We start from the raw sequence: 27,363 nt of genomic DNA on the forward strand, positions 1-27,363 counted from the left end.
GTTCCAGACCCTGATGGCTTCATCACCGAGTTCTCCCAAAAACTCAGGGGACCATGGAAAGGAAACTAGAATGGATGGTGGAGGAGGAAGATAACGGCTTTAGTTACACTTTTGCACTAGCTACAGCAGCAGAGATTGTAATTTGTTCCACTAACTTTCCTCTAGTAAGTCTTCCCAGAAATTGTGACCAACCAGAATCGGGGAGCTGTATCTGGATGGAGTAAATTTAACAAAGGAAAAGAATGTATTTCAATGGAGTGTAGAGAATACTATTAGTAACCTAATCAGTGTCTCTTTACTAGCTAGCATCCTCCAGATGGAGTGTCACATAGGGACTCACAGATGTCCCTTCAGAAAACTGCCACTTCACCTGGTTATACTTCTCCCCCACTCCTGCCCCCCATACTGCTTCCCTCATTCTCCTTTTCCTGAGCACTTTTCCCAATATACCACTTGAACAAGAATCCCCATTTCAGGCCCTGCTTCTAGAAAACAGGATCTAAGATATCACCATTTAAGAGGGTAAAAAGAGAGTCACAGAATAGGAAAAGATACTTTAAAAACACATAACTCAGTGCGCCTGGGTGGCTCAGTCGGTTAAGCACCTGTCTTCGGCTCAGGTCATGATCACATGGTTTGTGAGTTCAAGCCCCATGTCGGGCTCTGTGCTGACAGCTTGGAGCCTGGAGCCTGCTTCGGATTCTGTATCTTCCTCTCTCTCTGGCCCTCCCCCACTTGTGCTCTGTCTCTATCAAAAATAAATAAATGTAAAAAAAAAAAAAATTAAAAAAAAACCACACACATAACTCAGGGCGTCTGGGTGCCTCAGTCTGTTAAGCAGCCAACTCTTGATTTCGGCTCAGGTCATGAGCTCACGGTTTGTGAGTCTGGGCCCGGCATCAGGCTCCACGCTGTCAAGTGCTGGAGCTTGCTTGGGATCCTCTGTCTCCCTCTCCTCTGCCCCTTCCCTGCTTGCTAGTTCTCTCTCAAATACACTTTAAAATTTTTTGGAAAAAAAAAACCAAAACTTTAAAAAACCCCATATAACTGACAAGGGACCACTAACCAAAAAAAAAAAAAAACAAAAAAACAAAAAAAACCTCCAAAAATTAATAAGAAAAACTGAAAAGCAGGCAAAAGGCTTGAATTAGGCAGTTCACAAAAGAGGCCACCCAATTAATCAATAAAAAGTGCTCAACATTAGTTATAACCAAGGAAAATAAAATTAAAACCACATAGGATATCACTCTAGGCCGACGAGAATAGTTTAAAAATTTTAAATAGACAATACTGAGTATCTGCAAGGATACAAAGCAGCTGGAGCTCTGACATGCTGCTGGTAAGAAAGTAAACTGCTACAATCACTTAGAAAACTGGAATTATCTAGCAAAGCAATTCCACTTTGACATATATAACCTAAAGAAGCTTCACAAACACAATAGCAAATGTCTAAGGATATGCTTGGCTGCACTGTTCTTGGTATTCAGAAGCTATAAGCAACACAAGTATCTAAACCATATGACACAAATTCAATGTGACATATATCATGAAACACTGTTAGCAATGAAAATAAGTGTGGTAACCTCATGGATGCAACACACAAACAAGTATGGCAAAAGCAGCAAACACAAAACACACACTACGGTAGGATTTTCTGTAAGAAATTAAAAAACTAGTAAAATTCAACTATACTGTTTTAGGGATGCAGATATAGGTGACAAAACTACAAAGAAAAACAAATGGTTATCACGTAAGTCAAAATAGTGGTTTCTTCCGGGAAGGAGGTTATGATTTGGAAGGGAGACTACTGAGTATTGGCAATGTTCCACTTCTTGACATGGGCGGTGGTTCCCTGTATGTTTCCCTTATGCACATTTGAGGGGTTTCCTTGCATGCATTCTTGTTACAGCTAATATTTTTAAAGTTTAAAATAAAGACAATGAAACAAATATATCAATTATTGTTTGATTCTTAGAAAACTTGAGGGAATTTCATTTTTAAATTAAAACCTTGTCCCCAAATCTTTAACAGGGTATATACCACTTAAATTTTGCAATAATGCCTACGTTTCTCCACTACAGGTGGAGAAACGGTCTCCTGGGAATAGATCGTTTTTGCCAAGAGTTACCAGAGGACCCCTCTTATACATGAAAAGTTGAATAGGCACACAAAGTTCTGGGGTAGCTAACTGCCATTCCTGAGAATCCTTGGTAGGCAGAATCCTGGAGGGAAAGTAGAACCAATTTGCCAAAAAGCCCTGGGTTAGGGTAAGGAAGGGACTGAATCTCCAAACCTTGACAAAAGGTTTGAAAAATAGGGAAATCTAGGTGGTCTGGGATGACCCTGACAAAGGCTGCTAGCACAAAAGGGTCCCATATACCCCCAAAGGGAACTCATGGGAGGACTGGGGGAACCCAGCCTGGTGACATGCTCAACACACTGCCCAGAGTGAGGTGCTTTGGGGAGAATGGCTAAGCATGTGAGCACAAACTAAAAAAAGCTCTAACCTTGGAATCCAAGCATGGGATCAAGCTGGCGGGAACCTGGTCCAATAAGGGCGTTGAGCAGCAGTGACCACACATCCTTGGACTGTGCAGGACAGCTCTTCAATAGTGATACCATAAAGCTGTGTCAGAAATAACAAGGTGGATGGACTGCTCAGACTCTGCAGTTCTCTCTCCTCTGGAGAGCGGAAGACTGACTTCTTTGGATCGTCTAAGTTCCCAGGAAGTTTGAAAGTAGGAGATATTGGAATTCTCACTAATGAGGGCATTAAAGGACTTAGGAGATGACTTGGAAAGATAAATTTTTGACTGCATTAGAACCCAACAGGTGAAACAAGACACACAGGTTAAACATCTGAAACAAACTCTTAATCAAATGGCTCTATTATCTACCTTTATACATGCAATACCATATGTATGAGTAGGAAACTAATATGTCACTCACTAAGCTAACACAAAGAGGGAAATGAAAGAAATTAGCAGGCATTTCAAACAAAGCCCATGACAGGTGACTTAAGAGAGGGTTCATTCACTAAGACAAATGGAAAGAACAAGGGCTTCTTGTACCTGTATTATTACTATGTGACTGAGGCACATAAAAGGAACTGGTTTCTTTTACATCTTCCTTGAAGAGCATCATTACTATGTGATGTCTTCTTGGTTGCCGAGGACACTCCCTCTCACCTGAGAGCTCTTGCTGGCTTCTAATCCACACCTTTATCAGAGCCCCACAGATCTGCCTGCCTCTTGCATGTGGGAATGTCCACAGATTATTCCCCCAAAGATTCTGAGTTCCCCGAACCAGGGTCTATCTTCGTTTTTATCTGTTTCTGCTTATTCCCACTCTTCTTGGGCCTGGAACCAATACATATTTGTTAAAGGAAAGAATAAAGGAGGAAGGAATAGTATGAACGCACTGCAACTGAAAAAAAAATTGAGGGCCACCACCAGAGTACAGACACCCACAGCGAACTGGGGACTGCTTGACCACATTTTACTTAACAGCTACTTGTGCTATCATAAAAACAATTCTTCTGATAACCATGGAAACCAAAACGAAGGCACTGTGGCGAGGGTGGCTCTTTTCAGAAATAATACACAATAAGAGGCCTGAAACCAGAAAGACAAAGAAATCCAAGTGCTCCAGGCCAGAAGGAAATCCTTTCCTAAAAGCCCTGACAAAGCAGCATTTTCTTCAGTTTCCAGAGGCTTCAAGAAAGGCTCAGGGACTGCCTTGACAGATCATGAAATAATTCAGACCTCTCTATGTGCTTCTGTCTCTTGGGGTCAGCTGCTAAGGCAAAAGCTCGCTGGGAGACAGAACTTATTGTTATCATAAAATGTATTGAGAACAAGCAGAGGGAGGGAAATATATTTCATCTCTAGCTCCTAGTAGGTGTAAAAGCACACAGTAGGTGCTCCATAAATACCTGGTGAATAATGAAGAATCAGGTTAGGACTAAGGGGAAGCACAGCATCTGGTTAACAGTGTGTGTTCTTTCTACCACCTAGGGCCAACAACCTGTTGGGTGCTGAGGCCTGAAGTCCTGTCCTCATTCTGGGTCCAGTTTCTCCATGTGCAAGAGGAGACAGCTGGATTAGACAGTTTCCCAGGCATCTTCCTACTCTAACAGTCAATCACTGTACTGTGCTTTTTTTGGTGGCAGCACATGCCTGGCACTTTTCTTTCCCCTCAGAGGGAATCTGATACCCATCTGCTCCAGTACATTAATGTTCCCATCCTGCCTGACTCATTTGGTAGGAACAACAGGTTCACATGCCAGTGGTAAATGAGAAGGCAAAGGGGGCCCAGAAAGAGAAACAGGGAAAGGATCCCACTTGGCCTCTTTCTTAGGAAACCAAAGCAGCACTCTTTTTAGGACTATTGGGAAACTGAAGTGCGATTATTCTAAACACCTCTCACGCGAAGCACTCTCTAGCTTACTAAATTAATTGAATAATATTTATATGAAAAGGACTATCCATTGAACATTTCTGTGCCGGACACTGTGCTAAGCTCTTTATACTGAACCTCACAGCAACCTCATGAGCTAAGTATTATTATTATCGTCTTTTAACAGATGAGGGTCTGTCTGGCTCAAGGTCAACAGCTGGTAACTGGTAGAACTAGGACTTGAACCCACGTCTAACTTACTCCAGAGTTCCGGCTCTTCCCATGGCTTTCCCACCCGTGCTCCGCCGTAGTCCTATGAGGGAGGCAGGGCAGGTGTTACCACCTTTACTTTAAAGATGGAGAAACAGACTCTCCGAGAGGCTTGCGATTTGCACAAAACACAGGGGACACTTAATAGTAGCTGCCCGGTCCCAGACCAGTGCCCCAGCATTCCTGGGAGGGGGGCTCTTCCCACCCCAGGAGTCGGCTTCTTCCTCTTGGACTTCGCTTACACACTCGCAAAACCTCAAGGCTGAAGGCAACCGAGGAGATCCACCTTTCCAGCCGGGTCGTTTTACAGGAGGGGAAAACGAAGCACTAGGCGCGGCTGAGCCTCCAGGTGCCAGCAGAGCGCCGGGCCGCGGGCGGCCTGAGGGCACCCTCTCCCGGTCCCGCCAGGGCCAGGTGCTCAGCTTCTGCCAGGACCGAGCGGCGCCGCCAGGCGCCCGGGCCGCCCCCTGCTCCGGGCCCCGGGCATCCCGGGGACGCGCGCGGAATAACTTCGCCCTCAGCCTCCGCGGGCCGGCCTTCTCTTACCTCGCCAGGAGCTCCCCGGAGCGCTCGCCCACAGCAGTCCGGGCCGCGGGAGCCGAGCCGGAGCCAGAGCCGGAGCCGGAGCCGGAGTCGGAGCCGGAGCCGGAGCCGAGCCGCAGCCGGAGCCGTGAGGACTGCGGCGCTCGGCCAGGGGCGGGCGGACGCGGCGCGAGAGCCCCGCCCGGAGGCGGACAGCTGCGGGGCTTGTGCGGGCGGGCGCCGTCACGTGACGCGCGAGGCGGGGGATGCCGGGAGCCGGGCGGGTTGGCGGCCGGAGCTGGGCTCCCCGACCACCGCAGCGGACGAGCCTGGAGTCTCTGCAGGGAGGGGAGCGGGAGGGAGACGCCGGGGGCGGGTGGGTCCTCGGATGCTGCCAAGTCGAGCTTGTGGAAGGACGATTATGGCTTGTACTGCGTGGCCCCAGAGGGGCAGAAATAGAATCAGTGGGAGGAAACTGCAGGGAGGTATGCTGGGGTCAATATAAAGATTCTTCCAATCATCAGAATTATCTGTAAAGATAATGGGCTGTTCCAGGAGGTGGTGAACAACTCGGTGTGCACGCAGGAGCGGAGTTCATCCATTCAACAAACTAACCACTGGCTATGGGCCAGGCGATATATTGGGAGTATGTATTAAATTCTTATATGCATAGCGTTTAACACATGCCTGGCACATAATAAATGTTGCATAGGTGTTGTTGCTGCTGGCATTATCATGGGCACAGAAATGAACGAAGCTGATATGGCTCCTCGCCTCCTGAAGCTAAATTCTTGAGCGGTAAGGTAGACAATCACATACCATTTAAATAAACATGTATTTAAAATTATAGTTCACCGAAGGAACCCTGGTTTTAAATTATGGGGCAAGGGAGGGTGGTCAGGGAAGACTTCTCAGAGGAAGGTAAGGAGATTGCCAGATCGATGAGAGGCAAGGAAAACCTCAAGGAAGGCTTTTGGGTGGGGTGGGGGAGGCAGAGGAGAGGACTGCTCTTTGGGTAAATGTAAGATGTCCAGTTCATCTGAAGCTTATTGTGTTAAAAGATAACAGTGTAAGTGAACTTAGGTAGGTTGGTGCCAGATCATGCATCACTTAGTAGGCCATGATAAAGGATTTTAAAATTTTATGTAAAAGGAAGCCACTGAAGTGGTGGAGGGTGTGGGTGGTTTGGTATCTTTTTAAAATAGGATGCTGGCTACTATGTGGGTAATAGACAAAAGTAAGAGTGAAAGCAGGGAGCTTGGTTAGGACTTGGACTGCAGTAATGATAGTGAAGACAAAGAGGAATAGATTTGATGGTTTTTGTGTTTTTTTTGTTTTTTTTTTTTTTTAGGTAATCAAACCGGTTTGATGTGGGGTCATTAAGGGGATTCCTAGTCTAGCTTAATCCACTGACTGGGGCCCATGGAGGTGCTATTTATTGAAATGGTTAACTACTGTAAGGGGAACATATTTAGAGGTGGGGGGAGATTAAGAAATCAATTTTGGACTTGTTAAATTTAAGATGCTGTGTCACCAAATGAAGTGATCAAAAAGGCAGTTGGATATAGACCTCTGAATTTTATTTTATTAAAAAAATTTTTTTTAAACGTTTATTCATTTTTGAGAGACAGAGAGAGACAGAGTATGAGCGGGGAAGGGGCAGAGAGAGAGGAAGACACAGAATCTGAAGCAGGCTCCAGGCTCTGAGCGGTCAGCACAGAGCCCGACGTGGGGCTCAAACTCACGAACTGTGAGATCATGACCTGAGCCGAAGTCGGACGCTCAACCAATGAGCCACCCAGGCGCCCCTAGACCTCTGAATTTTAAAAAAGAATGTCAGCTACAGAAATCTAACTTGAGAATACTGTGAAAAAGAAACTACTGCACCGTATTGAGGTAATAGCTGACCCCTGTGGTCCCATTGACTTCTTTTAGTCCCTGGTTCTATAGAATGTAGTCTATAAAAAATGTATTCCATCTGTTACCACCACATGATGAATTTGGTATTACAGATTCTGGATGAGGCCCAAGTTACCATGCAGCTGCTTTCTTTTACAAATTGAAACAAAACAAAACAAAAAACACCCTTAGCCCAAAGCCAACAATTTCTTTTGAGCAAAGGCACAAAGCTGTACACACAGTAGCCAGATATAGTAGAAAGACCACTCTGATTTAGGTCAGATCAGAATAGGGGTGGTTCACAATACAATGAGCTTGATGATTTATCTAATTGATGACTGGCAAAGGTGTGACATGTTTAATCCTTTGAAAAGTGTCCCATTGTATGAAACTGGCAGTCTAGATATGTGTCAATAAGCAATCAAAAGCCTGACTTTCTGGATTTGTGCCAGCCAACATTGTTTTGGTGTTTCTTTTTTTTTTTTTAATTTTTTTTTTCAACGTTTTTTATTCATTCCTGGGACAGAGAGAGACAGAGCATGAACGGGGTAGGGGCAGAGAGAGAGGGAGACACAGAATCGGAAACAGGCTCCAGGCTCCGAGCCATCAGCCCAGAGCCTGACGCGGGGCTCGAACTCACGGACCGCGAGATCGTGACCTGGCTGAAGCCGGACGCTTAACCGACTGCGCCACCCAGGCGCCCCTGTTTTGGTGTTTCTATAGAACAGCTAAGCCCTTCAAGAGTGCAACAGCAACTCCCTACAAGAGCGTGCCGTCTGCCTTTCCCAATAATGATGCAAGCCTCAGTTGCTCCGCGGAAAATGTGACTTTAGGTACTTAAATATAAGAACATTTGCAAACTGCAACTGAGTTCTCCTTTCTGATCACATCTCCTTCATGTATGCCTCTATTCTAGCACTTGCTGTCTACTGACTTCTCTCCTCTATTAGACTAGAGAGGACTTGCTCGTCTTTGCTCAACTAGAACAGTTGGTATTCATTGCAAAATGAGTAAGTAAACATGCACGATCTCTTCAGCCATGTGAGCTTTATTTACCCTGCTTTATAGAAAGTGGGGCTGACTGTGATTTGTTCAGGGTCCACATAATAGACGTGTCATCCCATTGGCTGCCCAGTTATCTGAACTCCCTACATTTGGGAATTCCCCATCTTTGAGATCTTTCACTGTAAAAGCCAAAAATCCAGTTATTTCCTCTGCTTCTCCACATGACCTGGACACTACAAATTAGATATTCCTGAACCATCAGTTGGAAGCCAGAGACAACAAAGTGGAGACTTGGCATAATTCTTTGGTGGCCATGGCAAACAGCAAGATGAAGTTCTTAGAACACTGGCTGTCAGGATAGTGCAGGGCTCTGGGTCTGTGGCTTTGGCAAGTGGTGGCATCTAATCCTCAGCAGAGGTATCTTCACTGCACTGGGTTGTACGCGGTGACCAAGTAACAAGGAGTGATGTTCCAGTTGCCTAGTCTCCAAGCCTGGTTCTCCAGGCCTCCTGGTGTTGCTAAATTACCTATAATCCTTTCAATGAATTACTTTTCTCTTTAAATCTACCCAAACTGGATTTGGGTGTTTCAAGTAAAAAAAATATGACTCATATAGTCACATAATTAAGAGCAGAACTGAAGCTATAACTGAGGACTTTTAACTAATTCTAGTGTTCCTTCCAAACCAATAGACCTCTACCTCCAACAACGCATTTTTTACACTACATATTGGTGCCTCGAAACCACTCTGTTCACCATTTATCCTTTTAGTGCCAGTTGGTTAACGAATATTTCAAACGACTGCATGGTGAGGCAATTGCCAGTACAACAGTGTGAAATGTAGCCGTATCAGTCAGTACAGCTGCTTAGGTAATGTTTGTTTGTTTTGCAATTTTGTCCTTTATAGACAGAAGTGGAAAATGAAGGTACTATGACTAATATGGCTGAGAAAAAGATGAAAATTATCGGGTGTGCTTAAAGCACATCTTTAGCCTCAGTAGAATGCTTACTGGATTAAAGTCCGCTGTGTTTTATTTGTGAAGGAAACCGTTTAAGAGCGTTTCATGCAACGCTTCCGATACTGTGTTTAAAAGGCAAAGTGGTTTTGTAATGTTTTTACATCTCAGTAACAAATCTATTCAACTTTTCAAAATGTGATTTCTACGTTTTTGTGAACTTGTATAAACGTAGGCAAGTGGCACCACATAAGCATACCTGTAATACAGCACGCGTTTGGCCGTGCGTGAAGTCCATAAGACAGGGCAGGGAAAAGACCTGGTGCTTTATTTGTAATTTCCTACTGAAGCCAAGAAAACAGGTTACTGAGCGTTGTTCTTGTGTAATTTGGAACTGCAGTATATACAGTAGCCAGCAGATGTCAGGATGGGATCTCTTTCGAGAAAACAATAAACAGGAGTTTCCAAAAGAACTGAAGGTTTTCTTGTTCTTCTGTGCTCCCCACTCTTCACACTGGCCTTTTTCTTTAAACACACATGCTTTAACACTTTTTCCAAGGCTCCTCATTCTTTTATCTGGCCAATTGCTATTGATCCAGTCTTCATATGAGTAAGGCTTCCTCAGGGAGCCCTCCCCAACCCAATGGGTCAGGATTCCCCTATTTCAAGTTCTCACAGCTGCCTGCACTTCCCCCCCCACCACAGCAGCTTATATAATAGGATGTGTAACTATTGATGAATTAGGTAATGTTTGCCTCCTCTGCTAGAATATAAGCCTCTTAAGGATAGGTACCATGACTGAATTCCTTTCTGTATCCCTCAGCTACCAGTGCCTGCTACTCTGTAGTTACTGAATAAATACCTGTGAATGTGAACCTCCACCAACCAAAATGGGAATATTTCTCTGAGGCCTGGACAGTGGGAATTGTCTGAAAAGTCACTAATCTTTCCACCTTCAATTCAGTAGTCATTTATTCAGCCCCTTCTTTGTAAAGATATTATGTGGGACAGAAAAATATGTGAGATAGCACTTGTATTCAGAGTCTTTTGGGGCGCCTGGGTGGCTCAGTCGGTTGAGCATCCGACTTCGGCTCAGGTCATGATCTCGCGGTCCGTGAGTTCGAGCCCCGCGTCGGGCTCTGTGCTGACCGCTCAGAGCCTGGAGCCTGTTTCAGATTCTGTGTCTCCCTCTCTCTCTGACCCTCCCCCGTCTCTCTCTGTCTCAAAAATAAATAAACGTTTAAAAAAAAAAATTTAAAAAAAACAAAGAGTCTTTCAGTAACCGAAAAAGACAAGAGAAAACTTTGTCCCATAGTGGCAATCCCTACTATACAGTATCCATGTTCAGATTCTTACTCATTTCCATTAAAGAGCCCTATCTTCAACCCACCCCACCTTGGTCACAGCAGTTGAGTTCAAGAAGGAAATCTTTCTTAGCTTCCAAACCTTTATCCTAACCTGCTGGGATAGTTCCTTGACAATATGCTTTTAGCTTTTATGAACAGCGCTTAGACTCCCATTGTAGGTTTTCTCAAGGCTAAATACTTCTTTCAATCATTTCTCTTGTACCATGATTTCCGGATACCTCCAGTGCTCTCTACTCTGGCAAGTTGGCTGCTCTTGAAGTATTTGTCAGATCTGGAGACCTTAATGTTGTAATTTTACAAATGCAACCTAAAATTGCTTTCAGTTTTAGTTTTGACTCTTATTCCTAAACCAGTCCAGAATCTCAGAATTGTAAGAGGCCTTAAGGTAAACTCACTCACTGCTACCCAAAGCAGATCCTGGACCAATTAAATCACCTGGATGCTTTTAAAAAAAGTGATTTCTGACTCCATCCATAGTAATTCTGATTCAGTAGATTTTTTTGTTTAAAAGCTTCCCATGTGATTTGGTGTGTAGCCTGTTTTGGAAAGCACCTGTGCACACGATGCCGGACACTGCCTTATATAACACAGTCATTACCAGTGTTCTTTTCCACTGTACTTGAACCTCTCCTGTGGCAGGGGCCCACCACCAAGAGGTACCTGTGTATGAAAATCCTTCCAACCATTCTTAGTATGCATTCTTTGATTCCCAGGTATCTGACACACAGGGCCCATTTACTCCTAAAATTGTTACGTGAACAGAACATCAGCTCCCCATAAACATGAAGACACATTTATCCTTTTCTACCAAGAAACAAGTATTGGGGCTCCTGGGTGGCTCAGCTGGTTGGGCAACTGACTTTGGCTCAGGTCATGATCTCACAGTTGTGGGTTCGAGCCCCACGTCAGGCTGTGCTGACAGCTCCGAGCCTGGAGCCTTCTTCAGATTCTGTGTCTCCCTCTCTCTCTGCCCCTTCCCCGCTTGCACACTGTCTCTAGCTCTCAAAAATAAACATTTTATATGTGTATATATATATATACATATATGAAATATAGTATTTTACCATTTTTAGACATGGATCAGGAAAAAGGAAATAAGTGATATTTTGAGTCTGTATTATCTAGGGCAAAGTTTACTACAGTGCTTGCTAGCAAAAGTGAAGGTTAGCTTAAAATGGGAAAAGTAGATGTTAAACTAAATGCCTTTCCCTTCAACCCTTTACCAGCAATCATTGTTTCACTAAGCTAGTAATATTTTATTAAGGGTATTTTTTTTATCTTTTGTTTCATTTGCTTGAGACCAATGAAAACAACAGTTATGAAAATTGAGCATTTATAAAACTTTAGTTGACATAAAGATTCAATAGTAAGCCTATTAAATTTTACTCAAAAGTACACTAAAATCAAATAAAAGCTGAGTTTTTACTAATGATATTAAGATGAGCAATTCATTTGTCCATTTCCTATATTTCCTTGTTTTAATTCTTTTCTATCACATTTCTAAAAACTTTTTTGTAATATTTGTTATTTTAAATTATCTATATATTGCTTCTCTGTCATCAGTTCAAATAATCAGAGGCAATGCAATCTGAATTTTGGGAAGAAAAGCATCTTATAAACTCCCATTGCTGTATGACATCCAGCAGTAGTCTCCATGATGTTTCCGCATGTCCCATAAAAATTAATCTTCGGTCTCTTGGTATCATGAACATATTTTCAATTAGCGATTTTCTTTCCTCCTAAATGAACATACAAATTGGGGGAGAATAAGTCGTGGGAGTAGGTCAAATGTGGTCCTTATCAGACCACACCATACATACTTAGCTGTGAAACCAACAAACTCTTAACATACCATCTCTTGTGCTAACAGCACATTGATGGTATTTCTCTCTTCAGAGACAAAACGAATGAAGCCTATTTTGCAGAACACGAACTTTTATCTCCATGGAAACTGAAGGAAGGATATTTTGGGCACACAAAGAGGTGTTCAGGGCTACTGCTCCACTGTGTTCACTCCTACAGTTGCCCTCGGCAGGACTGACCCCTCTATGTTCTTCCTGTCCACCAGCTACTTCCTGCCTTTCCCTTCTTACCCAGCTTACATGCCTTGTGCATTATTCCAATCACTCCCGACCCTGTCATTTCACCTCAGCCATGTGACAAGCCCCAGCCCTAGGTGAATCCAACTCTCCACCTTCTCCGAGCCTGCCTCTGGACAGCAGAGCAGTGCTAGAGAAAAAGCCCACAGCCAGGCACTGCAAATTCATAATCCAGGATCTTAACTGGGGTACCAATTTCATCTGACAAGCTTAGCCTTTTGGCCTTTTCTAGTTAGGTTACTCTCACACTTCCCGTAACTAGTTAAAAACTTCTCCACTCTAGAGTGTGATGCTAAGTGAAATAAGCCATACAGAGAAAGACAGATACCATATGGTTTCACTCTTATATGGATCCTGAGAAACTTAACAGAAACCCATGGGGGAGGGGAAGGAAAAAAAAAGAGGTTAGAGTGGGAGAGAGCCAAAGCATAAGAGACTGTTAAAAACTGAGAACAAACTGAGGGTTGATGGGGGGTGGGAGGGAGGGGAGGGTGGGTGATGGGTATTGAGGAGGGCACCTTTTGGGATGAGCACTGGGTGTTGTATGGAAACCAATTTGACAATAAATTTCATATATTGGAAAAAAAAAAAAAGAAAACATTAAAAAAAAAAAACAAAAACAAAACTTCTCCACTCTATTATTCAATGAATAATGAGTGCCTGTGAGGTACCAGGCAGTCTTCTAGATACTAATATACTACAGTGAACGTAATAGATGAAATCCCTACTCTCATCAAGCACACACTTAATGGACACAGACAATTAACAACATAAATAAGGAAAAATATCTTAAATGCCATTAAGGAAAATAAAGAAGGGGGTTATAGAGTGCTGGAGAGGTTGTAGTTAGAAAAATGTTTTTGAAATACAATTTAACTATGGAAAAAAAGTCAATAAGTGTACAACTTGCTGGATTTTCACAAGTTGAAACATCCTATAACTTATAAAAGAGCTGGGAAAGGCCCCACTGAAAAAAATGCCATTTAAGCAGAGACCTGAGAGAAAGGGAGTGAGGCAGTTGAAAATCTAAGGGAAGAGCATTCCAGACAGGGGAAATGGCCAGTGCAAAGGCCCTGAGGTAGCAGCTTGTGAGTTTGGGGAAGCAAGGAGACCAGTGTAGCTGGAATGCAGTGAAGGATGGAAGAGTCATAAAAGATGAGATCAGAGATGTAATGAGGACCAGATTGTATAGAACCTTGTGGGCAACCAGAAGGACTGTGGTTTTTACTGAGTGACATAGAAAACCACTGGAGAATTTTAAGCAGGAGAGTCAGCAGTATCTATGCTGTAAATAGAGGAGGTCTGAGGACTGAAGCCTGAGGTACTGCAAGTTTCAGGTAAGAAATGAAGGGAAACCTACTAAAGCATTTAAAGAGTGGATGAGTGAAATAGAAAGGGTGGCAAGAAGGAAGATCAGGAAATTCGTATTATGGGAGGCCCACAAGGTGGTTATAATAATGAAATAGTGTTGAGTGCTGCAGATCGGGTGAGACAGGTCAGTGTTAACCTTGACAAGAGCAGTTTCAGAGAATCACTGGGGATGCATGCCTAACCGGAATGGGTTCAGGAGATCACCAGAGAAAGGATATGAAAATATAGAGCACTTTACTGAGGTGTTTGTGAAAGGGAACAGAGAAATGGCACAGTACATGGGGAGAGTAAGGATTCAAAAGGACTATGGTGGATGTTGTGGTGAACGACTTAGATCTCAACGTTAGGACCAAGGTACTCATTCCCCCAGCACCTTTGAGTGCTGGCTGCTGATGGCTCACAGCTGCAGTGGTGCACACATTGCCTCTGGCTGTTTTACACTACTACAGAAGAGCCGACAGCACAGAGCTCACAAAGTCTGAAGTATTTACCATTTGACCTTTAACAGAAAAAGTCTGCCAACTCCTGCTTTAGTGGCTTCTTTAATGACAGAAGCTACATGTAGAATTTATCAAGTCATCAAGTGATAGCAAAATAAAGTAAAATGTCTAGCTCACTTCCTTTCTATACTATCCACAACATTCTCTGGTACCTGATGTCATAGCTAAAGAGAGATGCTTAGCTCAAGCAAAGGAGGGGAAAAAGAAAAAAGTTCAGATTCCTACACTTGTACTTCCTTCCAAATCTAGGCCCAATTTTGCCCACCTGTAAACTACGAACACACCGTAACTGAAATGCTAACTTCACAGAAGAATTTCAAAGAGCAGTGATAAAACAGTTTAAAAAGAAAACTTATTGGTATCAGGAAGAACACTAACCTAATTTAGGAGCAAAATTCTCAGTTCATATCCCTTATGAAACTTGTTTGTGGATTAACATTTTCTCTCAATTATCTGCATTTCTTTCTATGCTCGATTTTAAGAGTTTACAAAACTCAAATCTGCTATGGTTCTTTACTATTTCTTATCACATGTTCAAGCCAAATATATACACATGGCCAACTGTTGTCTGCTCTACTGTTTCTGAACTGTTTGTTGTAAGTATTAGTCTGCCCTCCCCAAACCAGGGAGTTTATGGCCTGAATTTTAAAAAGTCAGTCATAAAAAACTGCACCATCACTTTTCCTTTATTCTAGTCTGAACATATGCTGGAATTCAGGGTAACAATCAACATATTCCAAGAAAAGCACTTAAGGATAGAGTATGATCAACATCCATTAAAAGCCCCTAAACCTACTTATTAGCCATCAAATCTTCCAGAGTCTCAAACTCCATCTGTAAAATGGCATTAACACTGACTGTTGAAGTTTATATACAATTAGAATATAAGCATGCTATCTCACAGCATCTGAAAATATGAATGAAGCCTGCTAATGCAGTGAATGCCAGCACAAATCACTTCTAACCACCTTGTACCAAACACTAACCATTAACAATAAATAGCACTTCCCAATGGCAGGCATGGTGCTAACTGCTCCTTTTGCATTCTCTTACCTTACACTTATACACTTTGAAGTGGACAAATGTTCCTACTATGCTAATCTTACAGGTAAAGAAAATGAGGTATAGCGGTTTACTTGCTAAAAGGCATTCATCTCCTGACTGTTGGAATCAGGACTCAAAATCAGGTCTGCATGTCTTTAGAGTCAGTGATTGTGACCACGGTGCTAAATACTGCACCTCTTTAGGTCAGGAATGGACATAAATTACTAACATGAAACACAGCATCACAGGGTAAAAATACATGCTGTTCAGGTAAAGATAGTAGATTGAGCACATGCACCTACTTCCATTCCCTCCCAAAATTCCATTAAATGACAGCAAAGACTTTTGTTTTAAGCCATGAACCTAAATGAGTGGAAAAAGAGAAGAGGAGATAACAGCAAAAAGAAGTTGGAAAGCGGATGGACAAGTAGTAATTAACATGGCAGACCCAAGAAAACTGAATCCTGAGTCAGCAGTAGACAAGCAAAACAAACAACTCAATTTACATCACAGAATCCTTAAAAGGTTCAGAAACTGGTGTCTTCATAGACCTTTGGAAGTAGGAATGAAGGGGTAGGCACTAAAGTAAGAACTGGTTGAAGGTTTAAGTATTCAGAATGCTCTCTGCAACTTACAGTTAAGCAGCCTCTTTTCCCTAGCTCCCTCCCCAAATCAGAAGTTTACTTTCTGAAAAGGGTAAAATAGAGGGTTCTTTGGATTGTGGGATGCCAGGCAGTTATGGGCACAGGTACTGTACTCAATACAGAGACTCAGTGAGCAAATGCATACTGGACAGGAGATAAACAAGATACAAGATACAGAAACAAAAGATCCAACATGGAAAACAAGGAAAAGGAATTCCCAGGATTGTGGTAAAGGGAGATCCCAGAATAGAGCCATCCACCAGGCACAGGTGACTATAGTCCAGACTGAGACAGGTCAGAAAGCTCCAGGAAAGACTTAATCGGGAAGACGAAACAGCACACTTGATGAAACTGAACACTGTGAACAATGTAGATATATGGCAAAGAGTATAGCTGATTCAGTTTTTAAGTTCATAGAAAATGAAGCCTCGGAAAACCCGAAAGATGTACAGGAAGGAAAACAAACATGGGCGCCCGGCTCAGTCAGTTAAGCATCTAACTCCTTCCTGGTTTTGGCTAAGGTCATCTCAGGGTCAGTGGGTTTGAGCCCTGAGTCAGGCTCCGTGCTCATGACACAAAGCCTGCTTGGAATTCTGTCTTCCTCTCTATCTGCCCTTCTCCTGCATGTGCACGCTCTCTCTCTCAAAAATAAACATTAAAAAAAGAAAACTGGCATTTAGAGTCCTCATGAAATTAATTCAAACGAAAGCACACAAATAAGTACATTGGAAGGAAGAAGAAATGAGAAGAGATAAGAGCGCTGGAGGTAAGGATAGGAAAGAGAAGTCAGTAGGCAATGTCTACAACAGAAAAATCACAAAGTACCAATGCTAACATGCTATTCAGAGACAAAAGTAAATATAGTTACCTAAATATACCAATATGGCTACCTAATTTAGTTACCTAAAAAGAGGTGAATGTAAGTTGCCTCTACAAAGAAAGTTAAGGACTGTCCTCTTCCCCTAACAAACTTAGAGAACTATTTGACTTAAATTATAGCAATTTTTTCCTTTGGTGGAACTATATATTCCCAGCATCAAGCAGTAATGTTGCCTTTCACAAAGACTGCTTAATAAAATAATTTCACTCTATCAGCATTAGCAAATCTTCCAGTCCAAAACAAGAGTAACTCAAATTAACGTAGTTTATAATAAACAATATTAGAGAGGTCTCACCAGTGATTGTTGGTCTGCAGCAAAAAGCAGGTTAAGAGAAATAAAATCCAATTTTTTTCTTAGTTGGTATTTTAATTAAAAATATAGACTAATGGTCCTTGGCTTAAATGTTGTTGTGGCTGTGTGCTGGCTTCTGTAAAATATAACTAATCAAAAGGAACTCTTCAACAAATATACTCCAGACAGAAGTAAAAAGGTAAACAGAAATGACTAACAAGACAGTGCTATTGCAGACATAATTCCCTTATAATTTATACTTGCTAAAAAATGGAGTTTAACATTACTTACAATTAATTATATCAACATTCACAGAGGCTGAACATCACAAGCATATGGGTGTACCATCACCACAAAATGTCTTTACTTCTCAAGCAGTTTTAAATTTTAGCTATGAAGGTCAGTTACCAGAGGCCAAACTTGTTCTTAATGAGTAGAATTTTTATGTCCATTCAGAGTCTCTTACATCTTTCGGGGCCTATTCATTTGCAGATAGGAGTAGAAGTTGTAACCGGGTTCCTCTTATCATGCATTCACATGTGATGTTCATCTTCATATGCTATCCAGTTTCTTTAGGATAAAAGGTGCTGAAAGAAAAATAAACATCCAGAATTTCAGATCTATTAGCCCATAAGTTATATTATGGAATTTGTAAGACTGGGGGGAAAATCTTACAGATTTAGATTTAGTTCAATACACTTTTTAAGTGACTCCAGACGATGGCCTGCACAACTCAGTAAGAGACCCCCTGTCTTTCCAGTGTCATGAAGCTCTGTCTATTCTAAGTTTTTCTTACACTGTATAAAATCTTTTCTCTGAAGTTCTCCCTCATAGGGCCATAAAGAGTAAATTCAATCCTCTTTCAAAGGACATTTTTTTATTCTGGGTAATTTAACTATCAAAGGAACAAAACACTTGAAGAAACAAATTGGCATTTTCCACCTTTTAAAACCTATTTGAAAAAAGGCAGAAAGTGGGAGAAAACACTTAACTAGGTAATGAGGAGAGCCAGACACACATTTAGGTTCTCCCAATGATTAGCTATATATCACTTATGCAATCCAGATCACCTATGATATAGGTGAACTACTTCAGTTCAGAGAGAGAGAATGTGTGTGCACCCATGGAGTAGGAGCAGAGAGAGACTCTTAAGGAGGCTCCACGCCCAGAACGGAGCCAGAAACCTGAGCTGAAATCAAGAGCCAGATGCTTAACCGACTGAGCCAACCAGGTGCCCCAGTCCTACTTCAGTGCTTATGGGGGTCTGGTAGGATGGTACACACAGAAATGTCTAGAAAAAAAAATGCTGTCATAGGGAGCTAAAGAAGTGATATTATTGTCCTGTGTAAAAGCGCTGTGGCCAAAATAAGCACACGAAAAGAAGTTTAACATTACTAGTCACTAGGAAAATGCAAATTAAAACTACAGTGACCTACCACCTCACACCTATTAGGATGGCTACAATCAAACTGTCGGCAAGGATGTGGAAAACTTGGAACCCTTGTGCACTGTTTGTGGGAATGGAAAATGGTACAACTGCTTTGGATCAGAGTGTGGTGGGTCCTAGGAAATTAAAAATAGGGCTATCTGTAGACCCATGTTAGAGCAGCATTATTCACAGTAGCTAAAATGTAGAAGCAACCCGAATCCAAAAACAGATGACTGGAGAAGCAAAAATGGTATACAACGGAATATTACTCAGTCTTAAAAAGAGATTCTGACATACGCTATGACATGGAGGAACCTTAGGGACCTTACGTGAAGTGAAATAAGCCATTTACAAAAAGACAAATACTGTATGATTCCACTTATGAGATCCTTAAAGAGATGTCAAAATCATAGAGACAAAGCTTCAGTTTTACAAGATAAAGAGTTCTAGAGATGGATGGTGATGGTTGTACAACATTATGCATGTATTCAATACCACTAAACTACACACTTAAAAATATTTAAGATGATAAATTTTACAATAAATTAAATTTTTTAAAAAAGGGGAGGAGGCTGTGTGGCCAAAAGAGCTGCCAGAAGTATCTTCTCAATACCCGTAACGAAAGTAATAAAACATATTGTTAATATTAAACTGAAGATATTGAGATCTGTTGAAGGCTGACAAAGTTGGCAATATTCCTGGGTATCTCTACTAATTCTTATCAGACAAAACTGAAACATCCATCAGGTGAATGGATAAAAATGTGGCATATCCACATAATGGAATGTTATTTGGCAATAAAAAGGAAGGAAATACTAATACACGCTACAATATGGATGAACTTTGAAAACATCATGGAAAATGAAATAAGCTAGACACAAAAAGTCATGTATTCTACAATTCCATTGGTATGAAATGTCCAGAATAGGCAAATCCATAAACATGGAAAGTAGATTAGTGGCTGCTAAGGGAAAGGGGAAAATAGTGAACAGTTAATGGGCATGGAGTTCACTTTAGAGTTAAAATGTTCTAAAATGGATCGTAGTGATGATTGCAAACTCTGACCATGCTAAGAACCATTCATTATACACTTTATTTTTTAAATTGCTTTTATTTTAAAGTATAATTGACATACAGTATCCCTATTAGTTTCAGGTGTACATCAAAGTGATTCACAATAACTCTGGTTACCACAAGAAATTATTATAGTATTATTCTCTATGCTGTACATTGCACCCCTGTGACTTCTTTTATAACTGGAAGTTTGTACCTTTTAATCCCCTCCCCCTATTTTGTCTATTCCCCACCCTATTCCCCACTGGCAACCACCAGTTTGTCTATTTATGAGTCTGTTTCTGTTTTGTTTGTTCATTTGTTTTTTTAAATGCTTATTTGTTTTTGAGAGAGTGAGCACAAGCAGGGGAAGGGCAGAGAGAGAGGGGGACAGAGGATTCAAAGCAGGCTCTGTGGACAGCAGAAAGCCTGATGTGGGTTTGAACTCACAAACTGCGAGACCACGACCTGAGCCAAAGTCAGATGCTTAACTGACTGAGCCGCCCAGGTGCCCTGTTCATTTGTTTTCAAAGATTCCATATATAAGTGGAATCATGGCATTCATCCTTCTCTGATTTCACTTAGCATAATAACCTATAGGTTGGTTGCAAATGGCAAGGTTTCATTTTTATGGCTAAGTAATATTCCACTGTATATACACATCTTCTTTATCCATTTATTGGTAGACACTTAGGTTGAACTGTACACTTTAAGTGGGTGAACCATATATTATGAAGTACATCTCAATTTTAAAAGTGGCAATGTGGAACAGTATTCTGTAAGTTTTTTAAAAGAAAACCAATTCATATCAGATACAAAGGTGACTGAAAAGAAGCAAGTATTTTACTGGCAGCTAAGTCAACAAAAAAAAGGTAAGAGGAGAAAGTTGGGAGTTGCAAAAAGCTGTTGGAGGAGGACGACTTGGGAGTTTCTATTCAGCAGGGCTCCCTCTCCTGGGGAAGCAGAGTAGTAGCATAGTCAGTAAAGGGTTACCAGGCTTCAGGAGCTCTGGCCTAGGCCAACGTGAGCCTTCTACAGGGTGACCTTGGAATGCCTTCATCCCTGCCAGCAATACACAGCAAGGTGCAATGAGGAGTACTGAACTGAGAACGGGGTATGTGTGTGTGAGCAAATAACTTTTGAGAGGCGTATCAATAAAACTACAGAAGTGACCTACAAAGCCCAGATCTAATATTCAGCGTGCCTTTAACGCTGATGTTTTGCGTTAAGTTCCCCTTTGAAGGGTGAGTTCTCACTTGCAAAAGGGATATATAGAATCTTTGGCCCGGCCTCCTTCACAGCGCTGTCAAACAAGTTTCTGCCAAACATAAATTCAAATAAGCCTTCAGGTATTATTATTAATGCTATAAACTCCTATCCTTTTATTCTCATTCCTTAAAAAACAAAACAAAACACCGCAATTATTTATTTCACCCTGTGTATTAACAAGCAAAACTTCTTGTATTTCAGAGATCAGCACTGAAGGGAGGAAACCTGGTAGTAGGAGCTCTGGATTCTAGACCAAGATCACTCACTGAATCGCTGAGTGACCTTGAGCCAGCCATTTCTCTGCTCTGGATCTCCGTTTCTGTCGACAAAACGTGGAAGCAGCTAAGGAATGGGGGGGGGGGGTATAATCCCTTGAGGCTCTTTCAATTCAAGCTCTCCTAAGGCAGGGCGAAGCTGGACGATAACCCTCGCAGTCCGGACCACCGCGTGCACTTCTGTACCCAGACCCCGACCCGCAGACCCTAAGCCACGCATGCGCCCGCCACTCTCGACGCGCAAGTCCCACGCTCCCTGCGACCGCCCAGCTCACTCCGCTCAAGGGCCCCCAAGGACTATAGGACCACAGTTAGGTGGGTGGTGTCCGCGAGCTTCCCGCTAGTCTCACGGCCGCAGCCTGGAAGGACACTCACTGACTCGCAGCAGGGCCACGTAGATGAGGAAGTTCCGTATGGAGGAGATCACATCCTCGCGCATCTTCCGTTTCATCTCCTCGGGGTCCAGCTTCGGCGCGAGGCCCTCGATTCGGAACATGCCGGCTTTCCTTTTTGCACTACCAGCTACCACGTTCTGCTTCTCTCAGCGACTGCCCGGCACCCGGAACTGTCCTATCCCATTTCCTGTTCCCGCCCCTTCGTTTTCGCGCGCGGCGACGGGAGGTTGCGAGGGACAATCCTCGTTCGGACAGCGAGGTTCTGCAGGGGGCTGTCTGAAGGGGGCGGTCGCAGTCTTAGGGAGAGGTCCCCCTGGCTGTTTACACCTTCGTCTTGAGCTGGGCGCGCCACACCGCAAAGTGCCTTTACACCTCAGAGGGGCCAAGCACGTAGATACCACTATAAATAATAATAATTACCGTTCTACGCCGTGAACTGGATATTAAAACCTTCATTTCCTAGATGAGAAAACTAAAGCACAGAAAGCTTTAAAAACAACTTGCCTCCAAATACTTTAAAATACCTTAGAGGCGAAAAAAGTGTTGAGGAGGGAAAATGAAACGGTATTAGCAAAACGTTGTAAATTGCTTAAGCTTGTGATTAACATATTGTTTTAATTTAGTCCATTTTGAGTATGTTTGAAATTTTTCATAAGTTAAAACAAAAAGATGAAGATGATGACACTTGCTTGAGATTACACAACTAGTGAATGCAGTAGGTTTTTTTTTTTTTTAATATTTATTTATTTTGGGGAGACAGAGAGATAGAGTGCAAGCAGGCAAGGGGTAGAGGGAGAGAGACACAGAATCTGAAGCAGGCTCGGAGCTCCAAGCTGTCAGCACATAGCCCTATGCGGGGCTGGAACCCACCAAGCACGGGATCATGACCTGGGCCGAAGACGGTCGCCTGACCAACTGAGCCACCCAAGCACCCCAATGCAGTAGGTTTTTTAAATAAATGTTATTGTCATCCCCATTTTATTATTCACACATTTATTTTTAAAAATGAGCTCTAGGTCCAACCTGGGGCTTAAACTCTGGACCCTAAGATCAAGAGTCACATGCTGTACTGACAGAGCCAGCCAGGTGCCCCTGCAGTAGGGTTTTATATTTAGACTTGTGGGACCCAAGCATAAAAGTTTTCAACTCCATATTATTGCCGTATTCTCATTTCTGGTTTTAAGTGATCCTTACAAATTATAATATCGGTCCAGTAATATAGTATATATAAAACAAATTCAGCTCCCTTCAACATTTTACAAATGAGGAGAGGGAGGCTGAGAAACCAAGTGCACTGCTTAAAGTCATTCCGCTAGTGATAGGCAGGGGCAGGGTTCTAATGCAGGTAATCATAATGCCAAGTTGAATTCTCTTTCCCTTGCACCTCTGTTAGTCTTTAACGGTTAGTGCCTTCCTGGATGGGAATCACTGGACTCAGGAGGTAGAGGTTTAGTGCAATCAGATTTCCTGCCACAGATTCATCAAAACAACACTGCCCCAAATTTGCATGCCAACTACCCGTATATCATTTTTAGACACAAATTAGATAACTGAATTGCTCACATATTTCAAAACCAGAATGTACCTTCTAGATTGCCCACTGCATAGCAACAATGGATTTTGGATAAATTAGAACAGTAATTTACTGTGATAACTGATCGCTAAAGCATTGCTGCCCACCTTCCTGGTTGACAGAATATAAAACATTGGGGCAAGAAAGAGAACTCATCTGTGCATTCAGGCTTTAGTAACCCCTTCTATCTATAATTCATGCAGTGGAATAGCAGAGGCAATTCTGGAATGGGAGGGGCTGACTCCCAAGGAATAGCCTCCATCCAACACTTTGAGAGTGTTGAAAGCCTGCACTGATGCTGGAAAGCAGCAGGGGCTGTGGAAAGAACCTGAACAGGAAGACTGGAGACATGGCCTCTAGATTTGGCACTGACACTATCAAGCCATGTGACGAAGGACAAGTCTCTCTTTCACTGCAACTCCATTTCTTTACAAGAAGAGAGAAGGGAGAAGATATGATTAAGTGCTCTTGAGAGTCCATTTCAGTTCTAACAGTCTAAGCATTTTGAATTCTAATTGTGTCGTTTAGGGCATTCTGGTCTGAAGTATATGGATATCAAAATATTATCAAATGTGGTCAGACGTCAGAACAGCCAGTGTGTATTTTCTGGGGTAGGGAGACTGTAACAATAAGGTACATCTCATCCGTCTGAATAGTGAGGCAAAATGAGTTGGCAAGGAATGAGTTCTTACGTGTGCCAGTAACTTAGATCCCTAATGCTGAGTTTAGAAAAACAGCCCTCCTATGGAACTACCAGTTTTTCTTTACTGAGATGCTTTTGAGTAACTTGCCTGGATTCACAGGGAACCAAAGAAGGAAGAAATTAGCAGAAAATCGTGTATCTTGGTAAAAAGACCCAATTTTTAGCATTTGAATTTTATTCATCCAATGCTGTATAAAGCAGCACTTGACCTGACAGGTGATGTGGAGGCAACTAGCTGACCTGATAAAAGGCAACATTACTCTCCTAACAATTCTCTTAGAGAGGCTTTGTGCTTGCCAGCCTACCAGTAGAGAGACAGGAAGGTAGTGGATAGAAATAAGGAACAGTTGGTCTTGAGGTGAGGAACTGGTTCTGGATACAATCTAGGAGGGCGAACTGCTCCTGAACTATTTCAGAAATGTTCATCCTGGGGGCAGCCAGGTGATTTGGTCGGTCGAGTGTCTGACTCTCGATTTCAGCTCAGGTTCCAGCATTGTGAGAGTGAGCCCCTGCGTTGGACTCCACACTGGGTATGGAGCCTGCTTGGGATTCTCTCTCTCTCTCTCTCTCTCTCTCTCTCTCTCTCTCTCTCTTTCTTTCTCTCTGCCACTCCCCCACTCTCACTCTCTCTGTGTCTCTCAAAATAAATAGGTAAATATTAAGAAAAAACAAAAAGAAATGTTCATCCTGATGAAGTCTGTCTTCCCCTTGCCTGGCTCTTCTAACTTGTAATGGAGGAAACTCATTAAAAGAGGTCAGGCTCCTTTCTTTGTCTTTCTTTAGTGCCCCTCCTTTTTTGGGGGTGGCATGTAGGTGGTGGTTCGTTTAAGTGAGGCAAATGGAGAGAATGTACTTCAGAAAGTTAACACTGGAGTGAGCTGTGGCACAGCTTGGACTATTCATTTTCTTCCTCATTGCAATGATCAGGGGTTTGGGACTGATCTTTAAAATCACTTGCAGCTCAAAAATGCTGAAATTATATGTTCATCTTTTCCTGTTCTTCCTTCATAACCTTGCATTAAAGGCTAAAAGCAAAGGATTTCCTATGATTTTGCCATGAAAAGCAAAAATAAAAACTATACACACATAATTTAATATTGATATTTGTGTTAGTCTGATCATAGAGGAAATGGTAGCTGATGTCATAGCCTGTCTTGTTTTCCATTTTGATCCCAGGAGGACTTTAGGAGCTATTTCCTTTGCCTCAACTTCCCAGACACTACAGCACACAAACATACAGTGGGCACAATTTATCCATGAGAAAATTAAATGCTTTAATTTCCATCATTGGGGAGGAATTTGTATTTATAAGATCAGAGATTGACAGATGATTCATGATTGGGGAATAATTCCAACATGTAATCACAGGAACCTTGTGGTCTCTAATGTATAGGGAGCTATAGGCCTTGGGAATTGAATAGTTGAACCCCTTCATCTGACAGATAAGGATACTGAGGTCCAGAAGGAACCTAGTTAGAAGTAGAGCTAGTTGGAACTGAGGTAGGTTTCCGGGCTCCCAGTTTAGCACTTTTCACCATTACCTTGCAGCTTTAATACTTTGTGGATATTCTCATTGATGATCTTCCTCTCAGAGGTAGGGACTGGAAGAATGGGGTGTTGTTCAACCTCAGCTTGGGAGGGACAGGATAAAACCTTGCTGCTCTTCATCAAGAGGCTGATGGCAGTCCTTCTTTCCATGTTTCCACCCCTATCACCGGTAGCTAATCTGGACTGTTCTGTTATCCAGCTGCACACCTCTCCTTCCTCATTCCTTCAGGAGATGAACATAGGCTGGTGTTCCCAAAATAAACTTTGTTTTGAAGTCCACTTAGGACCCGACATGAACGAAACAAAGATTGGGACAAGCAAAGGATTACTCTGTGATAGATGTTAACTGGAGTCCTCACCCAGCAGATGGGATAACTTACTTCTAGAAAGTACTGCTCAGCAAGAGTCATCTTCAGGAAGAGGGACTTTTGGACTTTAACAGATGAGTAGAATTTTGATAACCTTCACCTCCCTGGTATTGGCTTTCCATAATACCCTATTCTCTGTTCTAATTTGGGGGGCTTTGTTGTCTGGATGATTCATGAGTATTTGATCTTTCAAAGTAGACTGTAAGCACCTCAAGTACAAGGAACATGCACTTTAATCCTCCAAACACCTGAGGACAGGTATTTATACATAGTAAAAACTCAGAAAGTACCCCCTGAGTGGATGAATGAATGAACGAATGAACTTCGTATCTGCTAACTTTTCAAATTAAAAAATCAGTTGCATATTACATTGAGAGGAAATTATCCCCCAAAGAAACTTACCCAAAATTCTACATAATATTTTAATTTAGTGATTTGTTTTTCACTGTTTTTGTACAGTGTGTTTTTGTTTGCCTAAATAAAAATCAGGTAAATAATTGGGGTGCCTGGGTGGCTCAGTTGGTTGAGAGACTGACTTTGGCTCAGGTCATGATCTCATGGTTTGTGAGTTCGAGCCCCGCGTCAGGCTCTGTGCTGACAGCTCAGAGCCTGGAGCCTGCTTCTGATTCTGTGTCTCCCTCTCTCTCTGCCCCTCCCTCACTCATGCTCTGTCTCTCTCTGTCTCAGAAATAAATAAACATTAAAAAAAATTTTTTTTAAATAAAAAAAATCATGTAAATAATCTTATCATAGGCAAAAAGAATGAACCTTAACATTTACTTGCTTTATTTATAGCCATACAATTATATGAAACCCATTTTATGCTTTTAATAACTTCTTTTTCCACAAAATTACTTGTTTACTTTTATGAAATTTAGAAAATACATAATTAAGGGAAAAAGAAGAAAAGAACAGTCCCCTATAATCCCACAACCACTATTGACACATTGATGATCATTCTTTCAGCCTTTCTATTTCTATTGTACACATATGTAGTTCTTTCTCTTTCTCTGTGTGTGTTTGTGTGTGTGTGTGTGTGTGTGTGTGTGTGTATACACCATGTATGTATGTATGGACCATATAGTATATGATATTTTAACTTGCATTTTTCATTTTAAGTTATATTGACTATCATCCTATATCTTTAAATATTCTTTACACATTCTTCCAAACATCTCTAGACCTTTGAGAACTACAAACAGAGGATGGGAAATTTTGTTTGTTTTTAGAAGAGGTTTGCTTCCTTGTGCTATAAATTCTAATTATTTTGTAGCAGGAAAAGTAAAACATACACAAAGCTTAGTTTGCATTGACAGTATTTTTTTTAATTTTTAATGTTTATTTTTTTGCGAGAGAGAGAGAGAGAGAGAGAGAGAGAGAGAGGGAGACAGGGTATGAGCAGGGGAAGGGCAGAGAGAGAGGGGGACACAGAATCCAAAGCAGGCTCCAAGCTCTGAGCTGTCAGCACAGAGCCCAACGCGGGGCTCCAACTCATGAACCCTG

The 27,363-nt window shown here is 42.0% G+C and overlaps 1 protein-coding gene across 3 annotated transcripts; it reads right to left on the bottom strand.

Moving 5' to 3' along the window:
- Positions 1-11,733: 11,733 nt before the first annotated feature.
- On the bottom strand, positions 11,734-21,843 carry TOMM5 (translocase of outer mitochondrial membrane 5). 3 transcript variants are annotated; one of them, XM_049626665.1, is made up of 3 exons: positions 21,649-21,843; positions 17,714-17,834; positions 11,734-12,156 (listed from the first exon to the last, which is right to left on the bottom strand). In XM_049626665.1, the coding sequence occupies exons 1-2, from the start codon at positions 21,767-21,769 to the stop codon at positions 17,800-17,802; spliced, it is 156 nt and encodes a 51-aa protein (XP_049482622.1). In that variant the 5' UTR covers positions 21,770-21,843; the 3' UTR covers positions 11,734-12,156; positions 17,714-17,799. The 3 variants fall into 3 exon arrangements, with proteins under 3 accessions (XP_049482622.1, XP_049482620.1, XP_049482613.1); XM_049626663.1 differs by having other exon boundaries at positions 17,539-17,834; XM_049626656.1 differs by having other exon boundaries at positions 17,251-17,834.
- Positions 21,844-27,363: the final 5,520 nt, after the last annotated feature.

This window comes from Panthera uncia, chromosome D4, assembly GCF_023721935.1.
Source record: "Panthera uncia isolate 11264 chromosome D4, Puncia_PCG_1.0, whole genome shotgun sequence".
NCBI lineage: Eukaryota > Metazoa > Chordata > Mammalia > Carnivora > Felidae > Panthera > Panthera uncia.